This window comes from Gambusia affinis, linkage group LG03, assembly GCF_019740435.1.
Source record: "Gambusia affinis linkage group LG03, SWU_Gaff_1.0, whole genome shotgun sequence".
NCBI classification, from domain to species: Eukaryota; Metazoa; Chordata; class Actinopteri; order Cyprinodontiformes; family Poeciliidae; genus Gambusia; species Gambusia affinis.
The window spans coordinates 9543513-9569882 of record NC_057870.1 but is presented as its reverse complement, the minus strand read 5'-3'; the positions used below and the strand labels follow the sequence as shown (position 1 = coordinate 9569882).

Sequence of the window (26370 nt, the reverse complement as noted above, 5' to 3'; positions counted from 1 at the left end):
TAAATGATGTCTGTGTCGGATCTTTTGCTTTGAATTTACGGCCTTACGTGACCCAAAGCAGTGTTGAAATGTAGCTTTGTTTACGAAATGAAATTAGAACATCGTCTTACTCGTTCTGGTTGCAATGAAACGGCTGATTGAATCAACCGAGTACCAGATTCACGAGGTCGGCTTCAGCCAATAAGTGGTGTTTGAGGTAGACGCCGTGTACGCAAACCACACAACTCGAATCATACATTGAGCTTAAAGTAATATGCATAAATAATTTATTTGAGATTAGGTTCCACACTACAGCAACTGCAGAATAGAAACTAAATTGAACTGCCAAAAACTGTGCAGACCTTTTAAAAGGGAAAAAGAGCCAAAACTCAGAACACAACAGAGAATTAATCACAGCTCGGAGTTCACCGCTATCCCAGCCCTCCAACAAGACACATCTGACCTCGCTGCTATCTTTCTGTTTGAGGCCGTGGGGTCAAATAATGAAAGCTGACCCCCTCATTTCAAACTGTTTAAATTCACAAGTGAAAAGCCTAATTGCAGTGATCTGCGCTGAAGGCCAAAGGGAAATTCTCCCGAGGAGCATTAACCTTGAAATTTCAGTACGGCCCACTTTTCAGAAGAGTCACTGCTGCAGATGGGTAAAAATAAAAAATAAAAAAGTGCTGTAAATTAACCAAACTTTAGAAATTAGATGCTTTTATGTCACACCCTTCTTTAATTTACTGCCACTAGCACACAAAATACTTAGTTTCATTGCACTCTTCACCTATTCTGGAAACTTTCTAAATCAGCAGTTTTCTTTAATTCCAGTGTCTTCACAAGAAAAATAACTGGAACTCTGATGTTAACAATTAGGGAATTACTAATTGCTAAGGAGCTTTTTTAAAGATTTATGAAAAAACTCATCACTCTAAAGCCACATTTTTATTTTTGCTGAAATGAAATATGCGTCTTGTTCATGCACGGAATTAATGTGCACCAAGTGAACCACATTAGCATTTTCTAGTAATACGTTTTCTTCTCTCTTAAGGTCATGTGGCTTTAACTGGAGTCTTTGCTAAGACTCACGTGTGTGTTTGTGCGTGTGCGTGTGCGCGTGCGTGTGCGACCCATTTCATAAATCCTGTTGCCTCCTCCATGAGATACTAAATGTCAAAAACTAGTGGGTCATCCGATCCTTATTTTCTCAACAAACCTGACTAATACCACGTTAAGAGGTGAACAATGCGACATGAAATGGTCTCTGTATGCTAACAACACACGTCCTCCATCACATCTACAACAAACGATGCCTCCATGAAGACGTTTCTGGGCAGATGTAGTCGTAGTGGCTGGTTTCCGTGCTTCATTGACAGATTGTTTGCAGAACTTCAATGTTTCTTTGAAGCCAATGGGTCACTTCATGCCAGCCACTGTCAGGGAGAGGATGGAAAGGCAACTTCCAGTAAAGAACGGTATGATGAAAAGGTGCAGCGCTGCGTCTTGATCAAGAGCGGGAGCCTTCCATTCGGCACTGTCTGCTAAGATCAAATATTTCTGATGAAAATTGGCTGTAGCGCCTGCTATACGGTGGTGCACTTCATAAATACTGCACCGTGTGCTTCACCTCCTCAACATGTTTGAAGAAAGATGACAATTTTAATCTCTTGACTTCATTGAAGCTAAAAATAAAGAATTTTGCTTTTTGCATTTTGTTTTATAGTGCCTCCTAATTACTCAAACCAGGCTGACTGCTGTTTTCATTTTTCTTTTAAATGTTCTCACCATACTGTACACTTAAGAGGGAAAAAAAAGACAGCTAGTGGTCACAGTGATAACACTGCTTGTCACTTACCCTTCACAAATGAACTCGCTGTTGAGGATTATCTCCTATCTGGCATGTTTTTATGAGGAATAAAGAACAAAAGCTCCAGAAAAAGATTAAAAATAACTGCTTTAGATCGTGACATATGTGCCAGTCTGGACAAAAAGATAAACTAGAAGTTTAAAGTTTATTTTTAATGAAGTGTTGTCACAAAAATCTTTACTTGGCTGTGAAAATTGCTGTTCATTTGTCTGACCATGTTAAAAAATAAAAAGAAGTACGTTTTTTTTTTCTTTTTTTAACATTATTTATTTTTATGAATGAACCATAATTAGATTTTGAAGAGTATTTCATGTCAGCCTTTAAAACTAATAAAATCATAATAAACCGTGTTGTTGTAAATGTGAAATTAGTTAAATTACAACATCACCTGAATTTAGTAACAAATCCTCCCTAAACCTAACTGATGTTGGTCTGTAGACTATTATTTTCATTTTACGGAGCCAAGAGTGAACGGTAAGGCTGATAAGATAATTCAGCAAAAGTTAAGAACCACTGTAAGACTTTTAATTTCTATGTATTTGGAGCAAAAATAGAACTTTGTACATAGCTTTAGCTTGTTATGTGAGAGTGCTAATGCTAAAGTCAAACTGGCTCGCTCCAAATGTATGTGTGTATGTATGTGTATATATATCTATATCTATATATATATAGATATATATATGTAGATCTATATAGATCTATATATATATATATATATATATATATATATATATATATATATATATATATATATATATATATATATATATATATAAATATATATATTTCTGTGAAGAAAAATGTTTCCATGTTTAAAGTCAAGATATGGAACTTCCTCTTTTGTCAGCTCTGAAAAGTGTTAAGCAACTGGTTTGCAAAGAAAATATTTTGATGCTGGTTTTCATGAGAGCCAAGCACAGCTACATCAACCCGCGGTGTCATAGTAAGGACATATTATGTTTGAATTATGCTCCTGTCACTGTATGACCCCCCCTTATAAGTTTATTGATTTCAACAGATTTAACTTCAGACATTCAGAGAAACATTGGCTAAGAAAGTCTGTAACAAATGTTCAAATGTATTCACAGTAGAGTGACATGGTTCTCATTTCTGGCAAACATTTAAGGAGTGAATTTTAATTCATCTTACAGAAAGCACAAGACGAGTCTATTATGGGACAAAGCCATGCTGACAGAGCGAGAAGCTCGGCCTGTAAGAACTGCACCACCACTGCTGCTGCACAGTGCTACAGAGATGTAGCATCTCTTGTTTTTAATAATATGTTTAAAATGATGTAGAGCATATTATGTGTTGTGGGATGAATCAAAACATGTAACCCTTAATTTGATGATGGTGCTGTTTGTTTGCAATAAAACGTTAAGCTTCTTTGAGAGGTTATTAGAAATTAATAATTTACTTTCCCCAGACAACTTTTCCAGCATCCTCATGTTAGTATAAAAACTGATTATTGTTTTCCGGGGACAAATGATACTGGGTAGAGCAGTACCAGTATGGAAAATGACACATTGTTTAATGGGAACACAATTCTGCAAACCTTGTAACTGCCTTCACATTTCATTAGAGGGCTATTAACATAGAAATACATATAGTTCCTTGTGGTTACTTACTCAGAACATCTGTTTCCATCAAATTCCAGTTGTGACTTGATATTACTTGACCCAAGATGTATATTTTATTCCAGTAACATCTCAAATATTGTTTGCTTGTTCCATTTTCCATTATTGTACAATGGAAAATGTGAGCCGTAGCTAAACTATGGTATTAATCTTTTTATAGAATGTTTACCAAAATTACGAAAGCAACCCATAAAAAAATCAAAAAACAACTGATTTGGAGAGAGCAATTCTCCTCTTTTCAGTTCATCACAGCATCGAAGATTTCATGTCAGCTTTTCCTCCGGTGCTTTTCATAAAAAATTGTATTTTTTAAATTTTCTTAAAATGACATTTAATTTTTACCAAGATGAGTCCCTTGTGAACATTACAGTCCAGTCAAACTCTGTTACGACAGAGCAAAAGATAGATATGTCACACCTTCAGAAACACAGACGCTGCTTCCTGCAACATGCATGTTGACAAGGCAACAGAGTCATCACCAGCTGCAGCTAGCACTTGCATTATGCTGATGAATGGCAAGTCCTGCCAGATTACTTGATTTGATAAGCAGTACAACCCATCAGTAACATAATACATCACAAATTGTTTTGTCAACAATTTATGATACCATTTATCAAATGACCATCGCAGTGGGTTGAGTTATGGTGTCAGAGCTGGCATAACGTCAATACTCAAGCTGAGTTGAGGGCAGTCTGGCCGCAGTGATTTAGACTCGCTCTGGTCTGACCTCTTCAGAGATTTTCTCTTCATTACCAGGCCGACTGATGTTCAAAGAAGAGAAATTGTGAAAGTTTATGCTTTAATCTGAATAGTTGCACGCAGCAAGAGATTAATAACACACCAGACTGTGGTGTTGAGAGAAATCTGCAGCCAGATGAAGAGTTTAGATTCAACAGAAGTGACAGTTTTGCATATGGTTTCACAAAATGAAATTACTGCTGGACCGAAGTGAAACTAAACAATTTCGCTGAAACGACACGTACCAGATTATATTTGAAGAAGATATTTTATCAATTTACAAGAGAAGATCCTCATCAGTGTCTCGAGGAGAAGCCGTCTCTCCCCCACCGCCACCTCACTAACCTCTTTCAGCATTTCTGCAAATTGAAAGTTTAAGAAAGCCCTCAAATCGATTAAGATTTTTTGCAACAAAAAAACGCAGCAATCAAGCTCTGATTCTATTCTGCTCTTGAGAATCAATTTTCAACTGCAGGCTCAATGTCAATTAAAACGTGAGGCCTTAAAATGCCTCCCCTCAAGTCAATCCGTGGCTCTGGTATTGACCAGAATATATGGCCCATGTCCAAGCCACCGCCGGCCGTTGGCCACTCTTAAAGGTTACTGCAACCACTACATGTACCCACATTAGCAGGACACTCACCTCTCTGAGTTTATGGCCTGTGTAATAATTTTAAGCAAAGAGAGAAGCGCATTCACTGGAGACAGTAACAGCCAGAGAGTCGAGGGAGGACAAGTATAGTATGATTGATCGTGGTGAGCAGTATAGCTGTGTACCTCTCACCTTCCTCTCCTGATTACTGCCTGCCACTGATCCTCCACATCTGTCTTGACTTACTAAAGACACAGGATCCTCGCATAATGCCCTCGGAATTAAAACCTTATTGAAACGTTGATATTCTGAGGAGACGTCTTTATTTTCCGTCTTTTATTTCCTTGTGGTCGCAGAGAAAAATGAGCTGCCTCATATAACCAGATAAAAAACGAGTGGCTACATACTGTAGAAGCACTCAAACTTATTACAGGGCATATTTTCATTATTGTTGATTTTCATGGAATTGAAAACAGCTGCTTATTTATCTTCATCATTAAAAGCTTCAAATAAGCTGTAAAGCAAAGCTTTTCCCCTTCAGAACAATTTTTTAAATATCTGTTTCTTATTCACGGCGTTTTTAGAGCTTTTTTCCCCCCCACATCTCCTGTACCGTGTTGGCACCATTTGAATAATTAATTACATACAAACTTTTAAGCTAACTTATATGTAATAATACAGTTTCATACTATTTGATAGAGGAGATTAACTGACAACATAACTAACTCTTTGCACAGGTGCAAATTATATGTACTATATTTATGCTAATACTCCCACATTATATTGTTGCTGTCAGGCAAAAAAATAGATAAAAAATAAATCGGTAAAAGAAAAAACGTGCATCTCCCCAAAGCACAACTTTTCAAAAAACAAGAAAAAAATTGTTCCAGATGGAAATTTAAATTGAAGAGCAATCAATAGAGCTGATTTTCACAAGAAAACAAAAATCAATAAATATGGAGATACAGAGGGCTTCTGCCAGACAACTGCTATGTGAGTCTAGGATGCATCACTGACATAACATACACCATCAGTTAAGTTTTAGCAAAATATCCATTGTTACACAAAACAGAAGTGTTTTCTTGTTTGTTTGTTTAGTTAATAAAAGAAGAAACAGCATTTTTTTCTTTTAGATTAATATTTTGTCGTGGTATTTCTATCAGTCTGACAACAATCCCAAAGTCACAAATTCATTTGAAGATTAAGATTTGACATCTAAAATAAGAAATTAGTTCAGTGAATACAACATATTCTTTACTGACTAGATTATATAAAAATTAGGACCTGCAGCGGTGAAATGAACGTAATAATAGCACAATTTCCTAAATCAAGGGAAATCATACGATGTGTGAACACAAAGTAATGTAACTGTGAGTAGATCTAGTTTATGCACCACTATAATGAGAGATGATGTTCATATTAAAAGTAACTTTTTTCTGGTAACACGGAAGTGTCCTTGTACTTATTCGTCTTGCGTCACATTAAATTAGCCACGTATTTCCACTTCCTGCTGAACTATGTAGTTGAGCTGCTGAAGCCTAAAATAAGAAATTAGGCTTTAGCGGGAACTGTTTATTAAAAAAACAGTTCCCACTAAACCTTGGGTCAAATTCAGCCGCCACTCTTTCTACTTTGCGCTCTCCTCTCACATGTGTAGTTGTAATGGAGACAAGGTGCATGCACAGCAGCGACAAATATCAGGATATAAATAAAACAAAGTAACCAAAGCAGAAGAAAGACTGCTGATAATTAGGTTAGTAATGTCTCCGGCACCGTCAGCTCGGTCATTTCCTCCAACTTCCCTGAGCAACGAGGAATGATGCAGGCGACACTCAGACCGGGAGGGATTCGTGTGACAGGCTGCCCCTCTACTTTCCTCCCTTACCATCAGTGTGATTCTGATGCAGGGAGGCTGCAAACAAAAGCAAGCGCAGTCGTCAGATGCGATACATGCAGCTTTTCCCCACAAACCTTTTAATGATTTGTGACCCGTTTGTGGACAGAGAAATTGTGAACTCACGCACCCATAACTTCTCACTTAATCTGTATTACTCTCATCACAACAGAGCAAGCCACTCTATCAGTAAATGCTAATCTCCTAATTAACAAGCTAATTAGGCAATTACTGCTTTGCAGAAGGATGCCTAAATGAAATATGACAACACAGTCACTTTCTACAGCACCTGTGGGTCTTTTCAGATGTCACAATGAGAAGCATGATGACAAAGTGTTGTCTCTGCCACTCGTAGGTGCTTATTCCTTCTCCTCGCTGTGCTCGCTTTGCAAAAACAGTTTCTCCTAATTTAACCAGGAAGGAAACCAGAAAGTCAAATAAACTGTCATTCAGGATTTTTTTTTTTTTTGGAATATTCATTTCCACCAATAAGGAAAAACCTCTTGTAGAAGTGTTATGTAAACACGTTTTTGAGAGAACCAGTGCCGCCCCCTCTCCCTCTCTCCCCTCAACAATGTCTTACTGTTAGGAGCTGTCACATAAGGAAATGGATTATGTTGACATATGGCTGAAAACAACGGTGAATAGGCCTGCTATGCAATGCAATGAAGAATCATGCACTGCAAGAGAGGAGAGGAGCCCGAGCTGTACCTTTGAGCCTTTCCTGACAGGTATGCACTGTGACTTGACAGCTCAGTATTTCCATGATAAATGCAGTAGTCCTGGGACTCCCATTCACTAAACTTAAAGACTGCGTCGCTCCCCTCCTTCAAGGTCAAACGGATGAATAGAGGAACGCAAAACGGCAAGTCGGTCCGTGATGACTTTATTTACATATTAAAAATTTGTCTGAGAATCGGGTTAGATTAAATCTGAAATACACGACTTATGAAAATAAGTACATTTTGGAATGTATTTTAATGCCTCTTGCTATTTTTCTGACTTTTGCTCTTGTTCTACCTTTTATCATTCTGTCTGTCAAGTTCTGCTTTTTTTTTTTTTTTAGCAAAATGAAATATTCTGATGCCTTCACTGCTTCTGTGAGATTTGAGTTTCTCTTTATGGTACACGGCTTCTGGCTGTACATCGCATCCTGATAACTGAATCTTCTCATTTATGTGAAGCACATCTGATTCATCCTCCTGTAGTTTGTGAAGTGCAGAATAGAACAGTGGGACGATGTCCTCCCCCTGCTGCTAAAACTATTCCTGCTGTCAATAGTTCAGATGTTAAACTATTGTTTTAAGTAATGAGTCACTGCACCATGGATCGTAATTAAGATTTTTTTCTTCAGAAAATCTTTCTGCCTTTATTGAAGATTAGTCTCGTCACTCAGCTGTCATTGTTGACGATGAATCATTTGTGAATCATTTTCTTTTCTCTGTTTTGACCAGCATGAGCAAACCACAGCTCAGGAATTCACTGATACATTTCTACACATTCAAGTCATTAACATAGAGAATTAAGTGTTAATCACAATGACTGGCTCCTGCTCAAAGAATATACTAGCTGTTTTATGACATGTGCAATATGACTTTTTGCACAGGACGCAGGAGTGACAAAAGTAGGTTCTCAAAAAAAAATTGCAAACAAATAAAGTTGTCTATAATCTGTGCCCTCCGAACTTTTCTGTTGCTTATTGGGATTTCCAGTCAGTTAGGGAATCGTCACTGTGCTCTGCAGGCTAAGCACAGTGAGAAAACATGGCTGAATTTAATAAATGCAGTGCTGAATTTAAGGGATTGGCATTTAATCGCCTTTTCTTCAAAATCTAAAAAAAAAACAAAAGACATATTTCCTGGTCAAACCTGAAATGAAATGGAAGAGCTTTGCAAAACACAGTTTGAGATTTTTGAAATCTCTACCCAATTAATGAGAAAACAAATTGAACATTTTTCTGCACTCTTCATCAAGAAAATCACACACTGGCACAAAAGCTTAAAAACTGTGATGTACAGAGAGGTCAAACCCGTACTGGTTAAACATACTAAGCTAATTGCAGATTCTGTAAAATTCAGTTTTGGTTTGTGGAACATGTAGAGAAACTTTGTCTTTTTAACTTCTTAACTTAAAAAAAGAAGCATCCTTGGGGACAGTAGAAGAAGAACTGCCACTGCACTTACTTGTTTCCTGCTGTCAAGTCCCAAGATTTAACAAAATACTAAGTGTGAGATCACTGCACGAACTCGAGATGATCGTTATAAAGCAAATAAAATTAAATGCTGCCAAAACCCATTTTTATTACATTTTGTGGGGGTTTACTTTAACTCTGATGTTTATACAGATTTATTTACATTTTTAATTTACATTTATTTATGTTTTTATTTTTTTTATAATGCCACTTACAACTTTACAATATTATGAGGTAATATAGAAATTGCAATGCGATGAATATCCAGTAGTCCTATATTTAACAACCACTTGAAACTTGTAGAAACACATCAGATTTTTGAAAATGCATTCGCATCATTGTCTGCTTAAAATCTGCACCTGCAAGACAAGAAAAATGACCAGGAATACTTAGGGACACGTTAAAATATCCCATCATAAAACTGCTAATTCTTCACCACGTAGAGCCAGAAACTGAATAATATTAGACAAAAGAATCCCACATAACAAAATGAGTTTTAAATCTTCTGGATTCTTTGTTTTAAGATGTAACTGGTTAAAGCTACAGACAGATAGTGAGTCACAGAGCGCTCCATATGTCCACTTTCCTCATATCTTAAAAAAAACCCAACAACAACAACAACAAATAAAATAAAACTTATTGAGATAGAGATACAATGTGCTTTACAAACCAGTTTCATGTGCTAAAACGTAGTTTTGGTGGAAATTAAACTTTTATTTTATTTTGTATTTATTTTAGTGTCTTTTGAACAAATAATGTAATGAAATCAGTCCCATAGTTATTTAGCAATTATGTTATTTTTATACAATTCACTACTCTGATATAGTGTAATTAAACAAAAACTGGCAAAAATAAACAATAAAAAATAAATGTCTGTCAAAAGTTAGGCTTTGAAGGACCGTGCATAACACCAAGCTTCTCTTGTGTATGTGTGTGTGTGTGTGTGGGAGGGGTGGGGGGTCTTTCCACAAACTCTTGCTCAGTAAAACAAAAACTAAAGAATAAAAACGCCAGCCTTATTCCCCAGTAACTTTCTGTACTGCCAGATAATGTGCGAAAACGGCCTCAAACCGAAAGCAGCCCGCTTGCTTTTTTCCTTCTTTCTTTCCCCCGGAATATAGATGCAAGCTGTAGGAGTGCGCTGTATATTTGTTGCCTCGCATCCAGCAGCTTAACAACTTGTCTGCTGCCATAGCAACTGCGGAGGAGCACCGAGCAGCGCCGCCTGCTTGTGCAATGGATGTCACTCGTGGCAACGACCAATCAGAAGTTCCCATCCTTCTGCACGAGCGGGCTCGAAGATGGAGGGATGGAGTGGGTGGGTTCTGGGCGTCATGCATCTGCCAGCAATAGGACGGACGGCTCGTCAGTCTTCGTCCTTCCGGTCCCGGATTGGCCCACGGAGCTTTACTTGCAATAATATAAACATGTCTGGCTGCTTTGCCTGGCTCGAACCGAGGCTCGCAAGCGGCTATGCAGTTCTTCATCAAACTGTGCAAAAACTCTCATTATGCATTTGCCTGCGGTGCTGCAGAGCTAAATCTCGATCATTGCTAGAGAATATGCACATAGCTGCAGCGTGCACGCGCGAGGAAAGAGGATACCCTGCCTGCAGCCGCTGCAAGAAAGAGAGAGGAGACTCAGCCGTGCTTTCATCATTATAATCACCATCCTAAGTGCTCGCTCTTAACATTTTGTTTTTCGCTGTTCGGGCGAGAAGTGACAAGAGTATAGACCCCTCCTCTGCAGGGCGGAGCGTGCATTTTCATTTCGGTATTTTGTATTTTTTTTTTTTATTATTTTTTTCCCCTCCTTCCTACCCCTGTACCCTGCTCTGACACGTCTGCACTGAGTGAGTGGCATTGGCACACTGTCAATCGCTCACTAGCGCTGCCATCAAACAACATAAAACACACACAGGCAGAGGGCTGGAGCTCATAAATTTCAGCAGGGCAAGATATTTTTTGCGCATCGCCTTTTATACAGCGTTCTATCCTAATTAATTTCGTCTCGCCGTTGCTTTTTTCTCCCCTTTCTTTTGCAACAACAAAAACAACAAATATCTCAACTTTTTCTACATTTCATATTTTTTTAATAGTGACCTTTGGACACCTTGCTGCAGATTGTGATTTAAAAAAAAATACAGGGAACATTACTCCACGTTTACCTGAGATTTAGCCTGAGATTTTTAATTTTAAATTTTTACCACTATTATTTGTTTACACATTTCCACGTTGGATAATTTTCGCAAAGGAGGATTTGGACATTTTCAAGAGGACATGCGCCGGGGATTCTGGTGAAGAGACCACCAAGGACCGTTTCTTGTCTCCACTGCCGGTGTTAAATCGCAGAGAGAGAGAGTGAGAAAGAGGGGGAGAAAAAAGACTGATCGGTGCGAGGATTTGGAGCGGGGATATGATGGAGCGTCAATTTTGACGAAGAAGTTTTAAGAAGAAGAAAAATTTTTCTTTTCTTTTTTTTTTTTTCTCACGCAAAACACTGCCACGCGTTTTTGGGCACTTTGGACCCGCGCGTAAAAAAAGAAAGCATCAAGAGGACTACTTCACACTAAAATATATGTATATATAGATATAGATAGATAGATACATATACCTACTGTAGTTATTATTCAAGAAACACGCGTCTTTATTTCGCTGAACAAACACTGCGTTTGCATCCATCCTAGTCTCTACGGCATATGCTCTAGCCGATTTCGTATATGAGTTTTTCAATTTGTGTGGCTCAGTGCACAGACTCTTTAGCGGCTACTATGGACGATCAAGCCCGGATCATGCAGTCCATCGGCGGCGTCAGTCTGGCCGGCCACTCGGTGCAGGGAGGCATGCCGCTGCCGCCTCCGCACGGACACGACGGGACGGACGGGGACGGGAGGAAGCAAGACATCGGTGACATTCTGCATCAGATCATGACCATAACCGATCAGAGTCTGGACGAGGCGCAAGCAAAGTTGGTTGATTTATATGTTTTGTTAAGTTCGCCCACCCAGCAAATCGCTGGACGCATCTTTGTTGAGGGATGTTGTTGGCCCTGATTACCTGAAGTCCCAGTGTGTTAACAATAGACCGGATTGGCTGTAAGAATAGTAATGCCCAACGGCTGAGCCTCGCGAAGCGTTTAACACACGTGAAAGTTGTCACAATAGGGATCAACATAGTTTTATTTAAACTACCTGTTTGAACCCGAGCGAGGTGGTGTTGTTGCAAAAAGAGAAGGAGAAGAAGAAAAAAAAGTTGGTGCTGCACACATGTTAGATTTCAGCCAAGACTGTTGTTAAAATTCAGTCCCATACAGATGCAACCACAAAAGCATCATTTAGGAAATAAGTAATTTTCATATTATATGTTAAACTTCAGGTAACCTTTTTTATTTTTTTATTTTTTTATTAGAGTGTGTGAGGTGAAGTGCGTAGAGGCTTAAACTTGCTCATGTCTAACATGTTTTTTTCTATCTGTGACCTTATTTGAGTGTTTTATTCTTTTCTTATACTGAAACAGGAAACATGGACTGAACTGTCACAGAATGAAACCAGCACTCTTCAGCGTTCTCTGTGAAATCAAAGAAAAGACAGGTAAGATTTTCCTGCTACAGATAAAACAATGGCCTGACATTTTAAAAATTATATATTTTACAAAAAAAATAAATAAATAAAACAATAGAAGAATAGATGAAATGGCATTATGCAGGTTGAGGTTGCAAGGGTTTTTGGAAGAGGAGAGAGAGAAAGGCAGGAATGGGGGGGGGGTAGACCTCTGCCCGAATGAATCAATCACCTTTTTAAATTTGTCACTGTGTGCCATGTGGAAACAGTAAGTGTTGTCACTTTCCACTGAAGATGCTCTCGTTCCTGCCGGAGCGTCTTGTCTTTTGAATTTGAGCAGAAAGCGTGCTTCCCTACCCCTGGCACAGAGCAGGACGGGGAAATCCCGCAGCATATGCTCTACACAGCCAAGATCACACAGAAATTCAGGCTTTATAACATGAAAACAATCCCACACTTTCAAGCAGACTACAGTCTGCGTGTCTATAATTAGAGTGCTACTCCATGGAGTCTCATTGATTTGGAGAAAACAGAAGCAAGAAAAAAACAAAAACAAAAACAAGAAATAGTCAAGTTACTTTTGCTGAAATGAATCAAAATTGATTTGCAGAAAATTTCTTAGCATTTGTATGAATAATTCACTTATTTTTACAGCAAATAATTTAAAACATTCGCCATGTCTGAGAGATGACACACATAATCGAGCTGAGAACTGAATTTTAGGTCCAAAGATCAAAACTTTTCAAAACAGTAGAGCCTGCAGGACCTGCTACAGAGCTCTTTCTATGATGTCTTTATTTGAATAAAATAGAGTGAAATAGATAAACTCCTCTTGTTCAGATTGTAAGTGAAGCAATCAATGATCCTTTTCTTTTTAAAGACCAGGGTAAAAAAAAACCAACCAAAAAACCTTTTATTTAAACACCCAATTCATAAGGTTGAAAGCACAAAATATGCAGGAGTTTGTGGTGTGTTTCTGGTGGTGAAATAATTAGAAAAAAAGGGAAAAAGTCTAATGAGGAAACCTCCGTGCCAGATTTGTGACCTTTGTGCGCTTTATGAGGAAATTAGCTTTTAGGAGATCATAAAACTTTATGAACTTCCTCAACACAGGTGGCGTCCACAGGGACCGGCTCGGGCTCCTCGGTCTTGTGAAGGCTCTGTGGCTGTGCTGTCGCTGAATTTAGAGAATTTAAATATAGACAAATAAGACTAACGTACATGAATGACACCAGTGGTGGATCTGATGCAGTGCTTAGTGGCACAAAAGCGTATCTGATATGTGGATGGAACAGAAATAGATTAGTGGATTTATTTCTGAAATCACACTGCGCTTCCCTCTCTGAATTTACAACTCCGACATTGAATGTTTTACAGACATCTCTTTGTTTGTTTTTTTTGTTTGTTTTTTTTAACAGAATGGAATATTAAGTTCAGATGAAACAACGAAAGTTTTACGTGCTTGCCGTTAGCGTGGCTGTGTGAGATTCAGAATAAATGTGTGTGAAAGAGATGAGATATTAGAGAGCAAGTTTTCTGTACGCTTGAGTTCACGTGTGCGTGCGTTTCATGCAATGTGTGTGTGTGGTTAACCTGTGCTGTGGAGTCCCAGTCTGTCCCTCTCTGAGTCTGACAGAACTCAGCTGGTCTGCTGGCCTTGTTGACCGGTCCGCTCCTCCAGCGCACGCAGCGAGCCTTTTACATCGTTCGCTGGCGTCTCCTTCACACTTCACACTATCTGTTCAGATCACAACACTGTACCGCTGCTTTTCAGCCATAGGAACCTGGTGCAGCCTGAGCAACACTTTTTTTTTTTTTTTTACTCTTTGCTGTAATCGCTGTGATTAGAACTTATTGTCATGTCATGTCAAATAGCTTTTTTTTTCTTTTTCTTTTTTCGTTTTTCTAAGTGGAGTGAGACATTTGAGCACTTGTCAGGGTGTTTGGAACTTTATGGCGCTCCTCTAACTGTTTTTGTAGAGCCACAGCATTTTCCTGCATAGCTAATGCCCCTAGAAGTATTAATTCACTTTGATATGCTAATTAGAAAGCATTATGCAAGAAATGAGATTAAGTGGCAGCATGAAGTCATTTGCCTGTCACTAAATTGAGTGTTTTTAGCAGGAGCCCACCCCAACCTCATTTTTTTTTTCTTCTTCTTCTTAGTTTTGCATTTAGATAAGCTAAAAAGTGAAATTCGGTTCGCATGTGTCGCTCTTTGTCCCTCGGCTGGCGAGGGGTTTTGCTTTTGGTTCCCAATATCAGAGCTGAAAGCAAAATTCTGCCTTTCTTCAGGACAATAGGTAACATTCAAGCTGCGCGAGGTGACAATGGGTGCATTGAGTGGAATTTGTGTGCGATTCAGATGAGTTTTGCAGTTATTCCCCTGAGCTGGGTTTGTATTATCCCACCGGTCTCCCCTCCTCATGCTTGGGAGAAGGAGCTCCCAGCAGCAGGGGCAGCAGCAGCAGCAGCAGCGGTGGGAGCGGCAAGAATAACAAAGGTGAAAGATTACCTCCATATGGTATTTCTGAGCAGGAAAAGAGAGGTTCTGTAGCAAGACTTCTCTTTGATGTGAGGTTTAATCAATAGAAAGAGATTACAGAAAACTATTACAGGCTAAATCACAGCGCGCTGCAGAGGGGCTTACCCCTCACCATGGCTCTCTCTCAGCGGCGAGGCGCTTCTTCTTCGTCTTGCTTGCGTATTGACTTGTTGTTTTCCTGACCTTTGACTCGTCAGGTTCAGAAAATGGGGGGTGTGTGGGGAGGGAGACGGGGAGGTGGTCTAAAGAGGTAACCAAGAGAGGGAGAGAATGTAGCAGATTCAGGCTGATAAATGCTGTGATCCGGTGTGCGAAGCTGTGGATTATAGGGAGAGCCTGAACTCGGAGGCCAAGAGAATGTCGCCTGGATGTGTCCGACTTGGATTCTGAGAAGGAGAAAAAGAAAGAAGAAGAAAAAAAAAGCAAGGAGGTCTATTTGCTGTATTTAGGAGTTTGTCTGTGTTACATGTTCTGCTGAGTTCTGAAGAAAAACCATTCAATATAGAGATATAGAAAACTTGCCAGGAGTAAAAAAAAAGGAGTTAGGGCCAAGCATGTTAGCATAAAAGAAAGAAAAAAAAAATCTGTTTCCTGAACCGGATGTGATCTGCTGTGCCTTTAATTTAATCAACTCAGTAATGCAACAGGGGGGAGATGTTTGATTTTAATACTCTTTTAAAGCAAGTTAACCCCAACACTGTACAGCAACCAGACCCACCATACTGTTTAGCATAAGTCACAAACAGAAGTTGAAGAAAGAAAAAATATTTTATTACTCCTAGACAAAGATACTGAGCCTCCTTCATACAAAAAATGTAAATTTAAAAAATTATATTTTTATAAATGTATATAAATATATATGTATAGTTATACGCAAATAAATATAGCAAACTTTTACTATAATTTTAGTTTATTTTTGTACATCTAATTCATTGTATTTCGGTCCCTTTTCTTCACGCAGAAGAGAAAAAAAAGCCCTCGTAAATGCATGACAGAGAACAGAAAGCTATTCAGCAGCTGAGACAATTGACTTTGGCTGCTTTTTTGTCTCGTGGAGCCCCAGTGATGCGGCTGTACTCACTAGATAGCGGTTGTGCCGAATGGGTCGTGCACAGCTGGGTTCCTGGCTGGCTCAATGACAGGGCCACTGCTTCCTCCTCTAAAGCACAAGGGGGACCGAGGAAGATGTGGCTATTATCTAAGTAGCTTCCAAATACCCTCCATTTCCCCATCAGCCGGGATGATAAGAAGGAGAGCAAGACAAAGAGGACAGGGAGAGGAAGAGAGGGAGTAGAAAAGGAAAAAAAAAAATAAGAGCATGCATATCAGTTTCATTTGGAAGGGTAAATGCTTTTGTGCTGTGGGGAGAAATGTTTCTGCAGCGGCGCTGCCTTGTGTAGCTGTGCACATGGGCTCTCAAATCTGTTTTTTATGTACAATGATCCGGCGCTGTCCCTCCATCTGCACACTCGAGCACACGTCTTCTCCTCCTCCACCCCCCCTATCCACCCCGTCTCTTCCCACTCAATCGCTCCAAGCGTTTTCTGCAGGGCTCCTGTGCGATCAACAGCTCATAATTGTTTTTTGCACATACGTTATGCAAATGAGCCTTTATGGCAACTGGCATAACAATTAGCATCCTCCAACAATATTTTACTAGGTTAATTGCGAAATTTCTAAATTGTACATCTGAGTTGTTAATTAGGCATGACAGAGGTGGTGAAATAGTTATCTTCAGGCGGTGGCAGCCAGCAGAGGCTGCTTTGGATGCAAAAAGGAAGGATTGATTGAAATTAGTCTACAGCAGTGGGAGAGGGCCTGTCGGCGAGTCGTCGGCTCCTTTTGCCTGTTTACATGAAAAAACAAAAAAGCAAAAAAAAAAAAACAACAAACAAAAAACAAATCTGGAGCAGACAGTGAGAAGGTAGAGCAAAATTAGGACTTCATTCGAAAAGCGTTTGTCCGGTTGTATCGATCGCAAGTAGTGGTTTTTGTAAACAGAGTAAAACCGACATGAGTGATAGAGCTTGTCATACCGATGCAAGTTTGCAAAGACTCTACTTTCATACATCGCTGGAGTTGGACTGTTGTCAAAACTGTACAAAAAAAATAAATAAATCTTTGACTTGCAATACATGCTGGAGCTAAAATTTCCACAAGCCCCCTTCTGTAGCTGACACTGATTTTACTGACGAGATTTAACCTTTGAAAATACTGCAATTTGCGCTTACTTGTTTACTTAATTATTGACAGAAGGACAGAGTAAGAGATGTCAACATGTTTTTCTGCAGCAATCATTTGCAAAAATAAACCAAGATTGTACAAACTTCAGAATATGTAAATAGATAACTTATTTTTATTTTTTTGATTTATTCCAGCTCTAATTACGTTGAACAGAATTTATTTTTGCAAAAAATAAAATAAATAAATAAGACACTGTTTGGGGACTGTAGTCCCAGTGCCTCATGTTGTTTGTGTCTGTGCCACTTATAGTGCCTATGTGATGCCATGAAGCTGGTTATATGTGGAAACAGGGTTAGACTGAAAAGGCTGGTGCAAACCAAGTCCTCCCTCAGTAATGACTGCTATTTGTAGGTCTCTATTTCATTAGTTCTAGTGTTTCAGGGAAGAGCTTTCCCTCCTGGGACAATGGGAGTCTATGATGTTCATTTACTCTGTACACATTACATGTGGACAACTTATCAGTGGTAAGTTCAGCAACACTGATAAAAACCAGGCGTTTGCTCATATTCCTGCTTTTCTACACATAATCTTGATTACATTATGTCATTTGCTGTGGAGAATGTTTGTTTTTTTTGAGTGTGTGTGTGTGAGTGTTTTTTTACACTTATAAAATAAGCTGGTAGAAGTAACCAATTAAATTAGTATGGCAATTTGCATACAGTTTTTCTGGGCAGATTTGCATCATATTCCTCAAAAGATATTATGTAAGTTTAAGAGCTAAAAGACACTTTGAGTTGAGTTTAAACAAACTCACTCAACAAAATTGACTGTTTGTTATCTGCAATAGAGAAATATGCCTTTTAAATTTGTGTATATTTTATGTGTATTTTGGATAACTATTCTTGTTAAACACTTTAGATAACATAATTAAGAACCTCTGCTTGAGAGTAAGTTTGACTTTTAGCATTGACTCTGTTGCTAAACTAATTAAGGGAAAAATGTTAATGAAATAGTAATAATTATTTTCAATCTGTTCTATCAATGTGGAATGTAAACACTTCCCCCTATAACCATAAATATGATGTGTTATTCATGATCATAAGCTGTTTCAGGGTTAAGCTCAGCTGGCTAGCTAGTTAGCATTAGCGCTGTTGCTAAACTAGTTAGAGCTGCTTACAAACTTAAATACTGGCTGAAATTCATACAAGTTCTCAACTACAAGTCTTTAAACTTTTTCTTTTTTTTTTACAACAATAAAGGAGGTATTGTTATTAGACTTTAAGCTTTATGAAACTAATTTGCTTAATTAAAATGCAAATACATATATTAGTTAATATCTAATAACTTCCAAAGTTCCCTTTTACAGTGCGGTTATGTTTTTCCAATATATGGGTAAGTTTCGCAGCTTAGATATATTTTGACAAATATGTCTTAAATCGCACTTTAAACTCTTTGTCACTGTTGTACTTGGAAGCCTGTTGCCTGAAATTGCTCTTTTCTTTTTCATGAGATTATTTTCCTGGAGAGTTGTCTTTTTTTTCTTCTGCAAGCTTTAAATTTGAGCTCCTCTCGCCATTGTTCCAGATGCCATTGTTCTGCTTTTTGTACATTACAATGATATATCGGCGCCAGAAATGGGAAAAAGACTGCAATGCAATGAAATTTTAATCAGCGTCTTCTGCTGCTTTAATAAGGCAAATAATTCTTATTGGCTGCCGTGTTAAGATTTCTAATATTTAATTCATAGCAAACCTTGCATTATTCTGCTGTAGCCTTAAGACAAGCTCCACTGTGGTGCTTTCTAAAAGGCTATGCAGAAAGAAAAAGGGGATCTTAGAGTGTGTGCACTGCCAGAAAAGATATCTTGATTTTGTTTGCGCATTTAAATAAATTTATAGAATTATAAACCAGTCGTATAATAGTTTCATTGCAGCCCATGAGGTGGAGTCAGGTCTGCTACTGCTGGTGTTAAATGGTCAAACTCTTAAACACCTCTATAATTTTGTTTGGGAGTTTTACTAAAATAAAAGCCATTCGCTGAGCTGGCTATGGTTTATGTTTTCTTAAGTCCCTTGAAGTTAATTTTTGTTTCTGAAGTAATGGAAATATGGCGAGGGGCCAGCAGTTAGGTGCTGGCTCATGTTACAGCAAAACGGCGGGTCCCTATTATTTTTTTATTTTTTATTTTTTTACGTCTCTCTGTGAAACGGCTTAATTGGTGTCAGAGCCCCAGGGATAAAGGCCTCTCGCTCTGAAACGCCGCCACACAGGCCCCTGTCTTGCCTCAGACCAAGAGGAACGGCCCAACGTCTGCTGGTGAATGAGGACTGAGCCGTGGCATAACAATACCAAATGATGTTTGGGATGACAGAAATTAATATGCACTTGCTCCCAGAAAGCCGTGATTAATGACGGCGAGCGGGGGAATGCCGTCCCTCCTTTTGCTCTTCTTGATGGGGACTGAAAACCTTAAAAAAAAACAAAAAAGAAAAAGCCAGGTTTCTCCTCTCTTTAGGAAGTGGAGGTCATGCAGCGTACATAGCCGCTGTTCCTCTTTTGTTTTCTCCTCAAGAAGACTACGAGGAAGAGGTGACAGACTGTAATGAATTTCAGAATGAATAACTAACATAGCGGGCAAGGTGTTTGTCCTGCTGCATCAACAATTGTAGGACATTTCTCCAAATACCTTAGTAAAGCTGGTTTGATCTGATACAATTACGTGCAAATATAACCTGATAATTCTCCTTTATGTGGCTCATTTTACCAAAAAAACAAAAGATTCAATATCATTTCCTTCTCCCTTGTTTGAAATTTAATACATACCCATTGATCTGGAGCCAAATGTGTGGACAAAATGGTGGTATGCTGTTGCCATGATAATGATCTGTATCTGTTGTGTCCTAGGAGGAGACACATGAATATTTAATTGTGTCTGCTAGAGAGATCCCCAGACCCTTCTGTTCATTTCTTACTTTCTCTAATGCGTTTCCACCCTCCCAGGTACTTCCTCTCTAAGTAATGGAGAATTAAAGCACGCATTAAAACGACATAAATTGCGACGTAAGGGATTTCTGAGGACATTCGTCTCGGCGCGATGTGCTCGAAAAATTCAAATGGCAAGTTTTGACAACGGACATTCTGCTGACGCCGTGCATTTGCCTCACATCGGCTCCTTCAAATAAGCATTTCCTCTGTCAGAGTGATTGATATGTATTCAGCATGCACTTTTTACGTGGCGGTTTGCTCTGGAAGATGATGTGGGTGCAAGGATATGAGTTTTAAACAGTGAATGAGCTCCCCTCATATTGATCTATTTGTGTTGCCAGAGTGGCAGGTGCTATACGAACACTGTGTCAGCTTTGATTGTTTGTGTCAGTGATCCGAGCCGACACTGAGCTCTCTTACTGTTCGTCGCCATGCTGGCTTCCTGTTGATGAATGGCAGCATGCTGCTCACATCCTAAAAAATAAAAATAAAAAATCATGTCAGTGTCAAAATTCACACTGGATTTGAGAGATTAGTCAACGTTTGTGTAGACTTAGATTTTTTTTTCTGCCTTTTTTTTTTTCATTTGTTTTTATTAGACATTCACCAATCAGACTTTTAATTGGACAATATCAAGTTATATTTTTTTAAAGTCTGACCTGCCTTTTAAGATTTTAATCAATTAAGAGTTTTCTTTTAAAGGGTCATAACATCTAAAAAAAAAAAAGCATCAATTTGAATCAAATAATATATAAAGGGATTATGCATCAGAGTATTTGTACTTAATCTGATTATTAAACAAAAGAATCCTATCAATCCAGATAAATGTAGACAATTCTGATTCATCTCTAGTAACTGTGAGGAGACTGAAATCTTTATTAGGATTACAACATGGTGTAATCAAGGTTTGTCGATATTTTTAAATATTATGTTACAACTTTCAGTGTAAAACTTTAATTAGGCCATTGAATGTGACAAAGTGAAAATGTTTTTTTCTCCAGCTCTTTAGAGCATAGAGTAAGGCAGTGTCCCCCCATCCCCACTTGTTGCTGGACACTGCCACTCAGCTGGCTGAAAGCAGGCGATGACAGTAATGCTTAGAAAAAGGCTAACTTCTGCTATTTGGAAATATTTCTTGTGACATTGTCAACACTATAGGAACACCATCCATCCCTCTTAATAAGCTAGCACAGTTTTCAAACTTTAGCTAGCTATGAGCAGTATTTTTATCAAACAGCCAAAACCTTTCCAAGCAGACATTCGTAGTATTTAAATAGTGATCATCCGTTTGTTATACGTTTTTTTTCTCTGTAAAGACCAGAACAGTAAAATGTCAAGATTTTTGCATAGTAAGCGCTCGTAAATTACATTTTTGTTCAAGTCCGTGTTACCAAGAAGCAACAACTAAACATTATTGTAACTATAAAAACACTTTGCGATACTTTAGCAGCCATAAGGAATTATTTTTACCTTTCTGTACAACAAGGCAGTTTAGATGTCAAACATTTGTTATTACATGGTACTGAGACAGTATGACGCAGAAACTTTATCACACTGTTATAATCTCATATGCTTTCTTCTGATGTTTCTGGTTTCTTAACATAATTATGTGAAAGCTTTTATCATGAATGGCAACTCATTATTGAGGGACAGGAGGTGTGGTCCCTCTCCTTCTTTAGACATTCAAATTTCAGTCCTAACCTGTGTTTGTGCGTGCAGATGCGTCTGTGCGTGTGTGTGTGTGGGTCTGTGTGTGTGTGCTGGCAGGCATGCTCGGGTACGGCGTTGAAGGTGAGCCCCAGTAAGTATGCAGAGCACGGCGGGCTTCGCACGGGTGCTGAAGGAGAGCATGGAGTGGCAGAGTTAATTTATTTAATGACTGAGCGTCTTATATCTTCCCCAGCCCTGATTAGAATCCATGCTTGATGAAGGAAGCGATAGAGTAGGGGGTGCACTGCCCCCTGGGCCTCAGCACGTACATTCATGATTTTCTTCCTCCAGCGACTGCTTTCCCGATCCTCTGTCAACCAGCTTTTGTAAAAACAGAAAAATGATACCAAAAATTTAAAATTCCACTACTTTTTATCATGGCGCTTTTTGAAAATGGCCGTATGTGAGCATGCTTTGCTGCACTTTGACAGCAAAAAACACAGCTCAGAGCTGGTTAAATATGTGCATTTGTGTGTGTGTGCGTGTGCGTGCGTGTGTGTGTGTGTGTGCGTGTGTGTGTGTGTGTGCTTCTTGATAAAGACGAAGCACCGTGGAGCTGTATGAACGTGGGAAAGCCAAACAGAGTGTGTCACTTTGGCAGCGCGGGCTGTCAGCATTGAGGAGCTGCAGTTGTAAAAACCATGACCTTCCTCTTTGCCAGCATGTCTCTCGCTGAGCCAAAGCGCTGCCCCGTAGATTTGGGCTCGCTGTGGGGGGGAATACAAACAGAGAGGAAAAGACAGACAGTGGAGAAAAAAAGAAATAGAAATACTTAGAGCCATAATTGTAAAGAAGGGCGGGGAGGGGTGATTTGCTGGTCGGAGTAATGAAATACTTCTTGGAGCTATCATGACTGTGAAGCTGAGAGGAAGCAGGAGGACTAAGGAAGAGGGGAAAAATACTCCCCGGCTCCTAACATTTCCATGAGCCATCATCAGTAATGCCGCAGCAACCCCACAAACCAGAAATTATTTCTTCAGGCGTCGCTGTCAAGTGTTATTCAAATAACACCAGCCTCACATTTGAATAACAGCCGACATTTTGAATTAATTAATCAGACAGGATAGTCTGGGCCTTTTCTCATTAGTCTACAGGTCAGGCTGGGGAAGATATATGCGCTGGTGATGATACACTTGTCTTTAATAGTGATTTATGGAGATTTGGGATTGTACTCGATTTGTCAAAGGGCTCGGTTGTGGAAAAATAGACGAGTGTATATTTCATTACTGTATCTTTGATATGTACCACGATGTCAAAAGATACAGTCCTGCTGTTTGGATGTGCACAGAGCTCTTTTACATTCATCCTTCCCGACCGGAGAGACACACACACACATGCACGCACGCACACACACACATTTAATCTCATCTCAAAGTGTAGAGCTCTCCCATTTTACTTTTCCTATGCAATTAAGCGAGGGCTGTAAATTATAACTGCGCCGTACTTTAATTATCGCAGTGTAAAAATAGAGTTCTTGTCTTTGAAAGAATTTGATTAACTTCCTGAATATTCCATGGCATATTGGAAAATCACAAGATTGCAGGAGGTTTTGTGCTTCTCATGCTCCCAAAACAATCATCTATTTTTTATTACAATATACAACAAAAACAAGTGTGATAACTTAAAGACACACTGGTTGGTCGTTGGTTGGTCGTCCGGTGATCAGACTTATCTAATTTTATCTTGATCGTTGAGTCAAACAATTTAAAAATATAGATTATTTTTTTCCTATTCATTAAATGCATCAAAATAATAAATTGCTGTCATTTTCGATCTATTAATGGGTGTACCAAAAACATCTACTTTGATTTTCATTTTCTCAGATTATTATAAATTAAATAAAGCTTAGTGACATATGTTTTGATGCATAAAACATGGTGATGAATCTGTGTTAGAATCACCTTTTCCATATTACCGTTATATTTTATTCTTTATCATCCTCAAAAAAAAATAAAAATAAAAATAAATAAAAAATAAAAAATAAATAAATAATAATAATAATAATAATAATAATAATAATAATAATAATAATAATAATAATAATAATAAAAATTGTGGTTAGAACTGAAATTTCCAAATCAGAAAAACTGAAATTTGTATCAGCCAGAAAAAACCAAAGCAAACAAAAAACAAACAAATTGGTTCATCACTAATAACTATGATTCCCCTTAAAATAAATCTTTAGTTCAAAACTACTACCTCTATCAGATGAGCTGCACTGTGTGTATTTCTCTTTTATATTTTATACTCCTTCACAAAAACAACAACAGCAAAGCAAAAAGAAAAAAAAAGTGGAATTGGTCAAAATCCTCAAAGAAAAAAAGGAAAAGCGTGGTCGGTGTATCTCCTGCTGATTTGCCAATATACACACTAAATATTTTCACGGCTGCATTTCTGGATCCACCTCAATGCTGCCTGTTTACCAGCTGGTGTGACATTTTATTTTGGGTTCATATACGTCAGTGTGTGTGGTTATGGAGGTGTAAATTATTTTTTTTTAAAGGATATCCAGTGTTAATAATATAGTGTCACCTGTTTTATGAGGTGTTAGATATAAATAACTGGTTAGCCTACAACTGATTTTTTACATACTCTGGTTTTAATTATAGGGCAGAAATAGTACAGTATGCATCTGGGATTTTATGCTAGACTCCCTGTGTGTGTGTGCTAGCACATGTGTAGGGGTGTGTGCTTGTGTGTGTCTCGGCGTGAGCGTGAGTGTGTTAGAGAGTGTCAGGAAGCTCTGAGCTGTTGCCATTCCGGTGAGCAGCCCACACAAAATGCACCAACACCAGTGTGACAAAACATTCAAATAAATTGCTGTCAGGCTGCCGAAACACCAAGTGCAGCGATTTTTATCTGACATGTGGAAGACCCAGACATGCAGTCCTGACAAGTAACGCCGGAGCACCTGTGAGAGACGAGCGATAAAAATCAGAATGCGCCTGATCCTCAGCATAACAATACCTATCATTACTTGATATTATTTCTTGTCTTTAAGAGAGAGCTCAAGATGGGGAGATAGGAAAAGATGCGCTGGCTGCTTTAAAGTGAGACTATAGCAAAATGATCTATGGGTGTGCATCAAAGTGAAAATGCTTTTAATTTTGGTGCGGAATTGTTTGCGAGAGTGCGTCGTATGGAGAAAAACTTTATTTTCTGTAAATTATTTAGAATGCATTCATGCATTACTGCAATTTGGATTTTTTGATGATCCAAATACATTCTTTGACATTTTTTGTGCTTAAAAAAAATTAAAACACACTGATGGGCTTTTGTATCACTATGCCTATCAGCACACAGACACAACCATGCAGCGAGAGTGGCCCATTTTGTCAATGGTATCCACTGAGCGTGCAAAAATAACTCTGTAATTCTGACATTCAATTGAGAAATACTAAAAATAAAAGAAGAAGAAGAAAAAAAGAAAACTAGGAGACAAAGAACTGACAGAGGAATGTGCCATCCATTCTCTGCTGTATTGTTATTTTCTCCCTTATAGGTTACTAATGAGGAATCGGCCCTCATTATGATTTTAAGGATGAGAGAGGAAAGCTTTTAATTAATGATATGTAAATGGTTCTGAATTGATTATGTTAGAATATCAAGAGAGATGGGTAGAAGCTGTGGTGTAATATATTTTAATTAAGAATTAATTAAAAATGATGGCAATTTTATAGAGGCTCATGGAAAATAGAAGAATTTATTCTCTGTCACAAGTAAATCAGCCCTGGATTAAATAAACAGACACACTCTGTATTCATGGAGGAGATATATGTATCTAGAATATATATATATATATATATATATATATATATATATATATATATATATATATATATATATATATATATACGCATATATCTATATATATCTATATATATATGTATGTATATATACATATATATAACTAGTGGACCACAAGCCACGCTTTTCTGGAGTTCATTTTAATTTATCTCATTCTTAATTCATGAGATCCTCCTGGTTTGTGTTAGGAGGATCAATAAAACTGTGTTTCCTTTTTGCATTCAGTGTCTACAATTAGATTTGCAACAAGGAACGCAATTATGAGCAAGACATGAATGCGACTTTTTATCTCTTGTGGCAAGTGTATGTACACCCCCTAAAGACACCAGTCTGTTTACGAGGTAAAAAAAAAAGAAAAAAAGAAAAAAAAAGAAAATGATTTGTGTGAAAAAGATGAGTTTAGACGAGACGTGGACCCCGGTTAACCTTTTTAATTGCGATTTGCTTTCTTTCATTCATTCTTCGGGGCACAGGGAAGCAGGAGACATTAGGTGCGTTAATAGTGTGCGCCGCTATTAAAGGGAGAGAGGTCTTTGTTTTTCTGCTAACAGTGGCATACATGCTCTGTGCTAAACTCTGCGATCAATGGCAAAGAGGCTGCTATCACAGCACTCGGAGCAGGCGTTGCTCAGGGGGGAGGGAAGCGGGGGTCCCTGGTGGTTCATTTTGATTGGAGCAC

The 26370-nt window shown here is 38.4% G+C and overlaps 1 protein-coding gene across 9 annotated transcripts in view; it reads left to right on the top strand.

The window, feature by feature from the left end:
• The first annotated feature begins 10342 nt into the window (after positions 1-10342).
• pbx3b (pre-B-cell leukemia homeobox 3b) overlaps positions 10343-26370 on the top strand; it is a 76346-nt gene continuing 60318 nt past the window's right edge. For 2 of the 9 annotated variants that reach the window (XM_044110801.1, XM_044110808.1), the window contains exons 1-2: positions 10343-11868; positions 12411-12490. In XM_044110801.1, coding sequence (XP_043966736.1) covers positions 11621-11868; positions 12411-12490 — 328 coding nt within the window. In that variant the 5' untranslated portion in view covers positions 10343-11620. The remainder of the gene's footprint in view (positions 11869-12410; positions 12491-26370) is intronic. The other 7 variants (XM_044110803.1, XM_044110810.1, XM_044110802.1 and 4 more) reach the window with 6 other exon arrangements.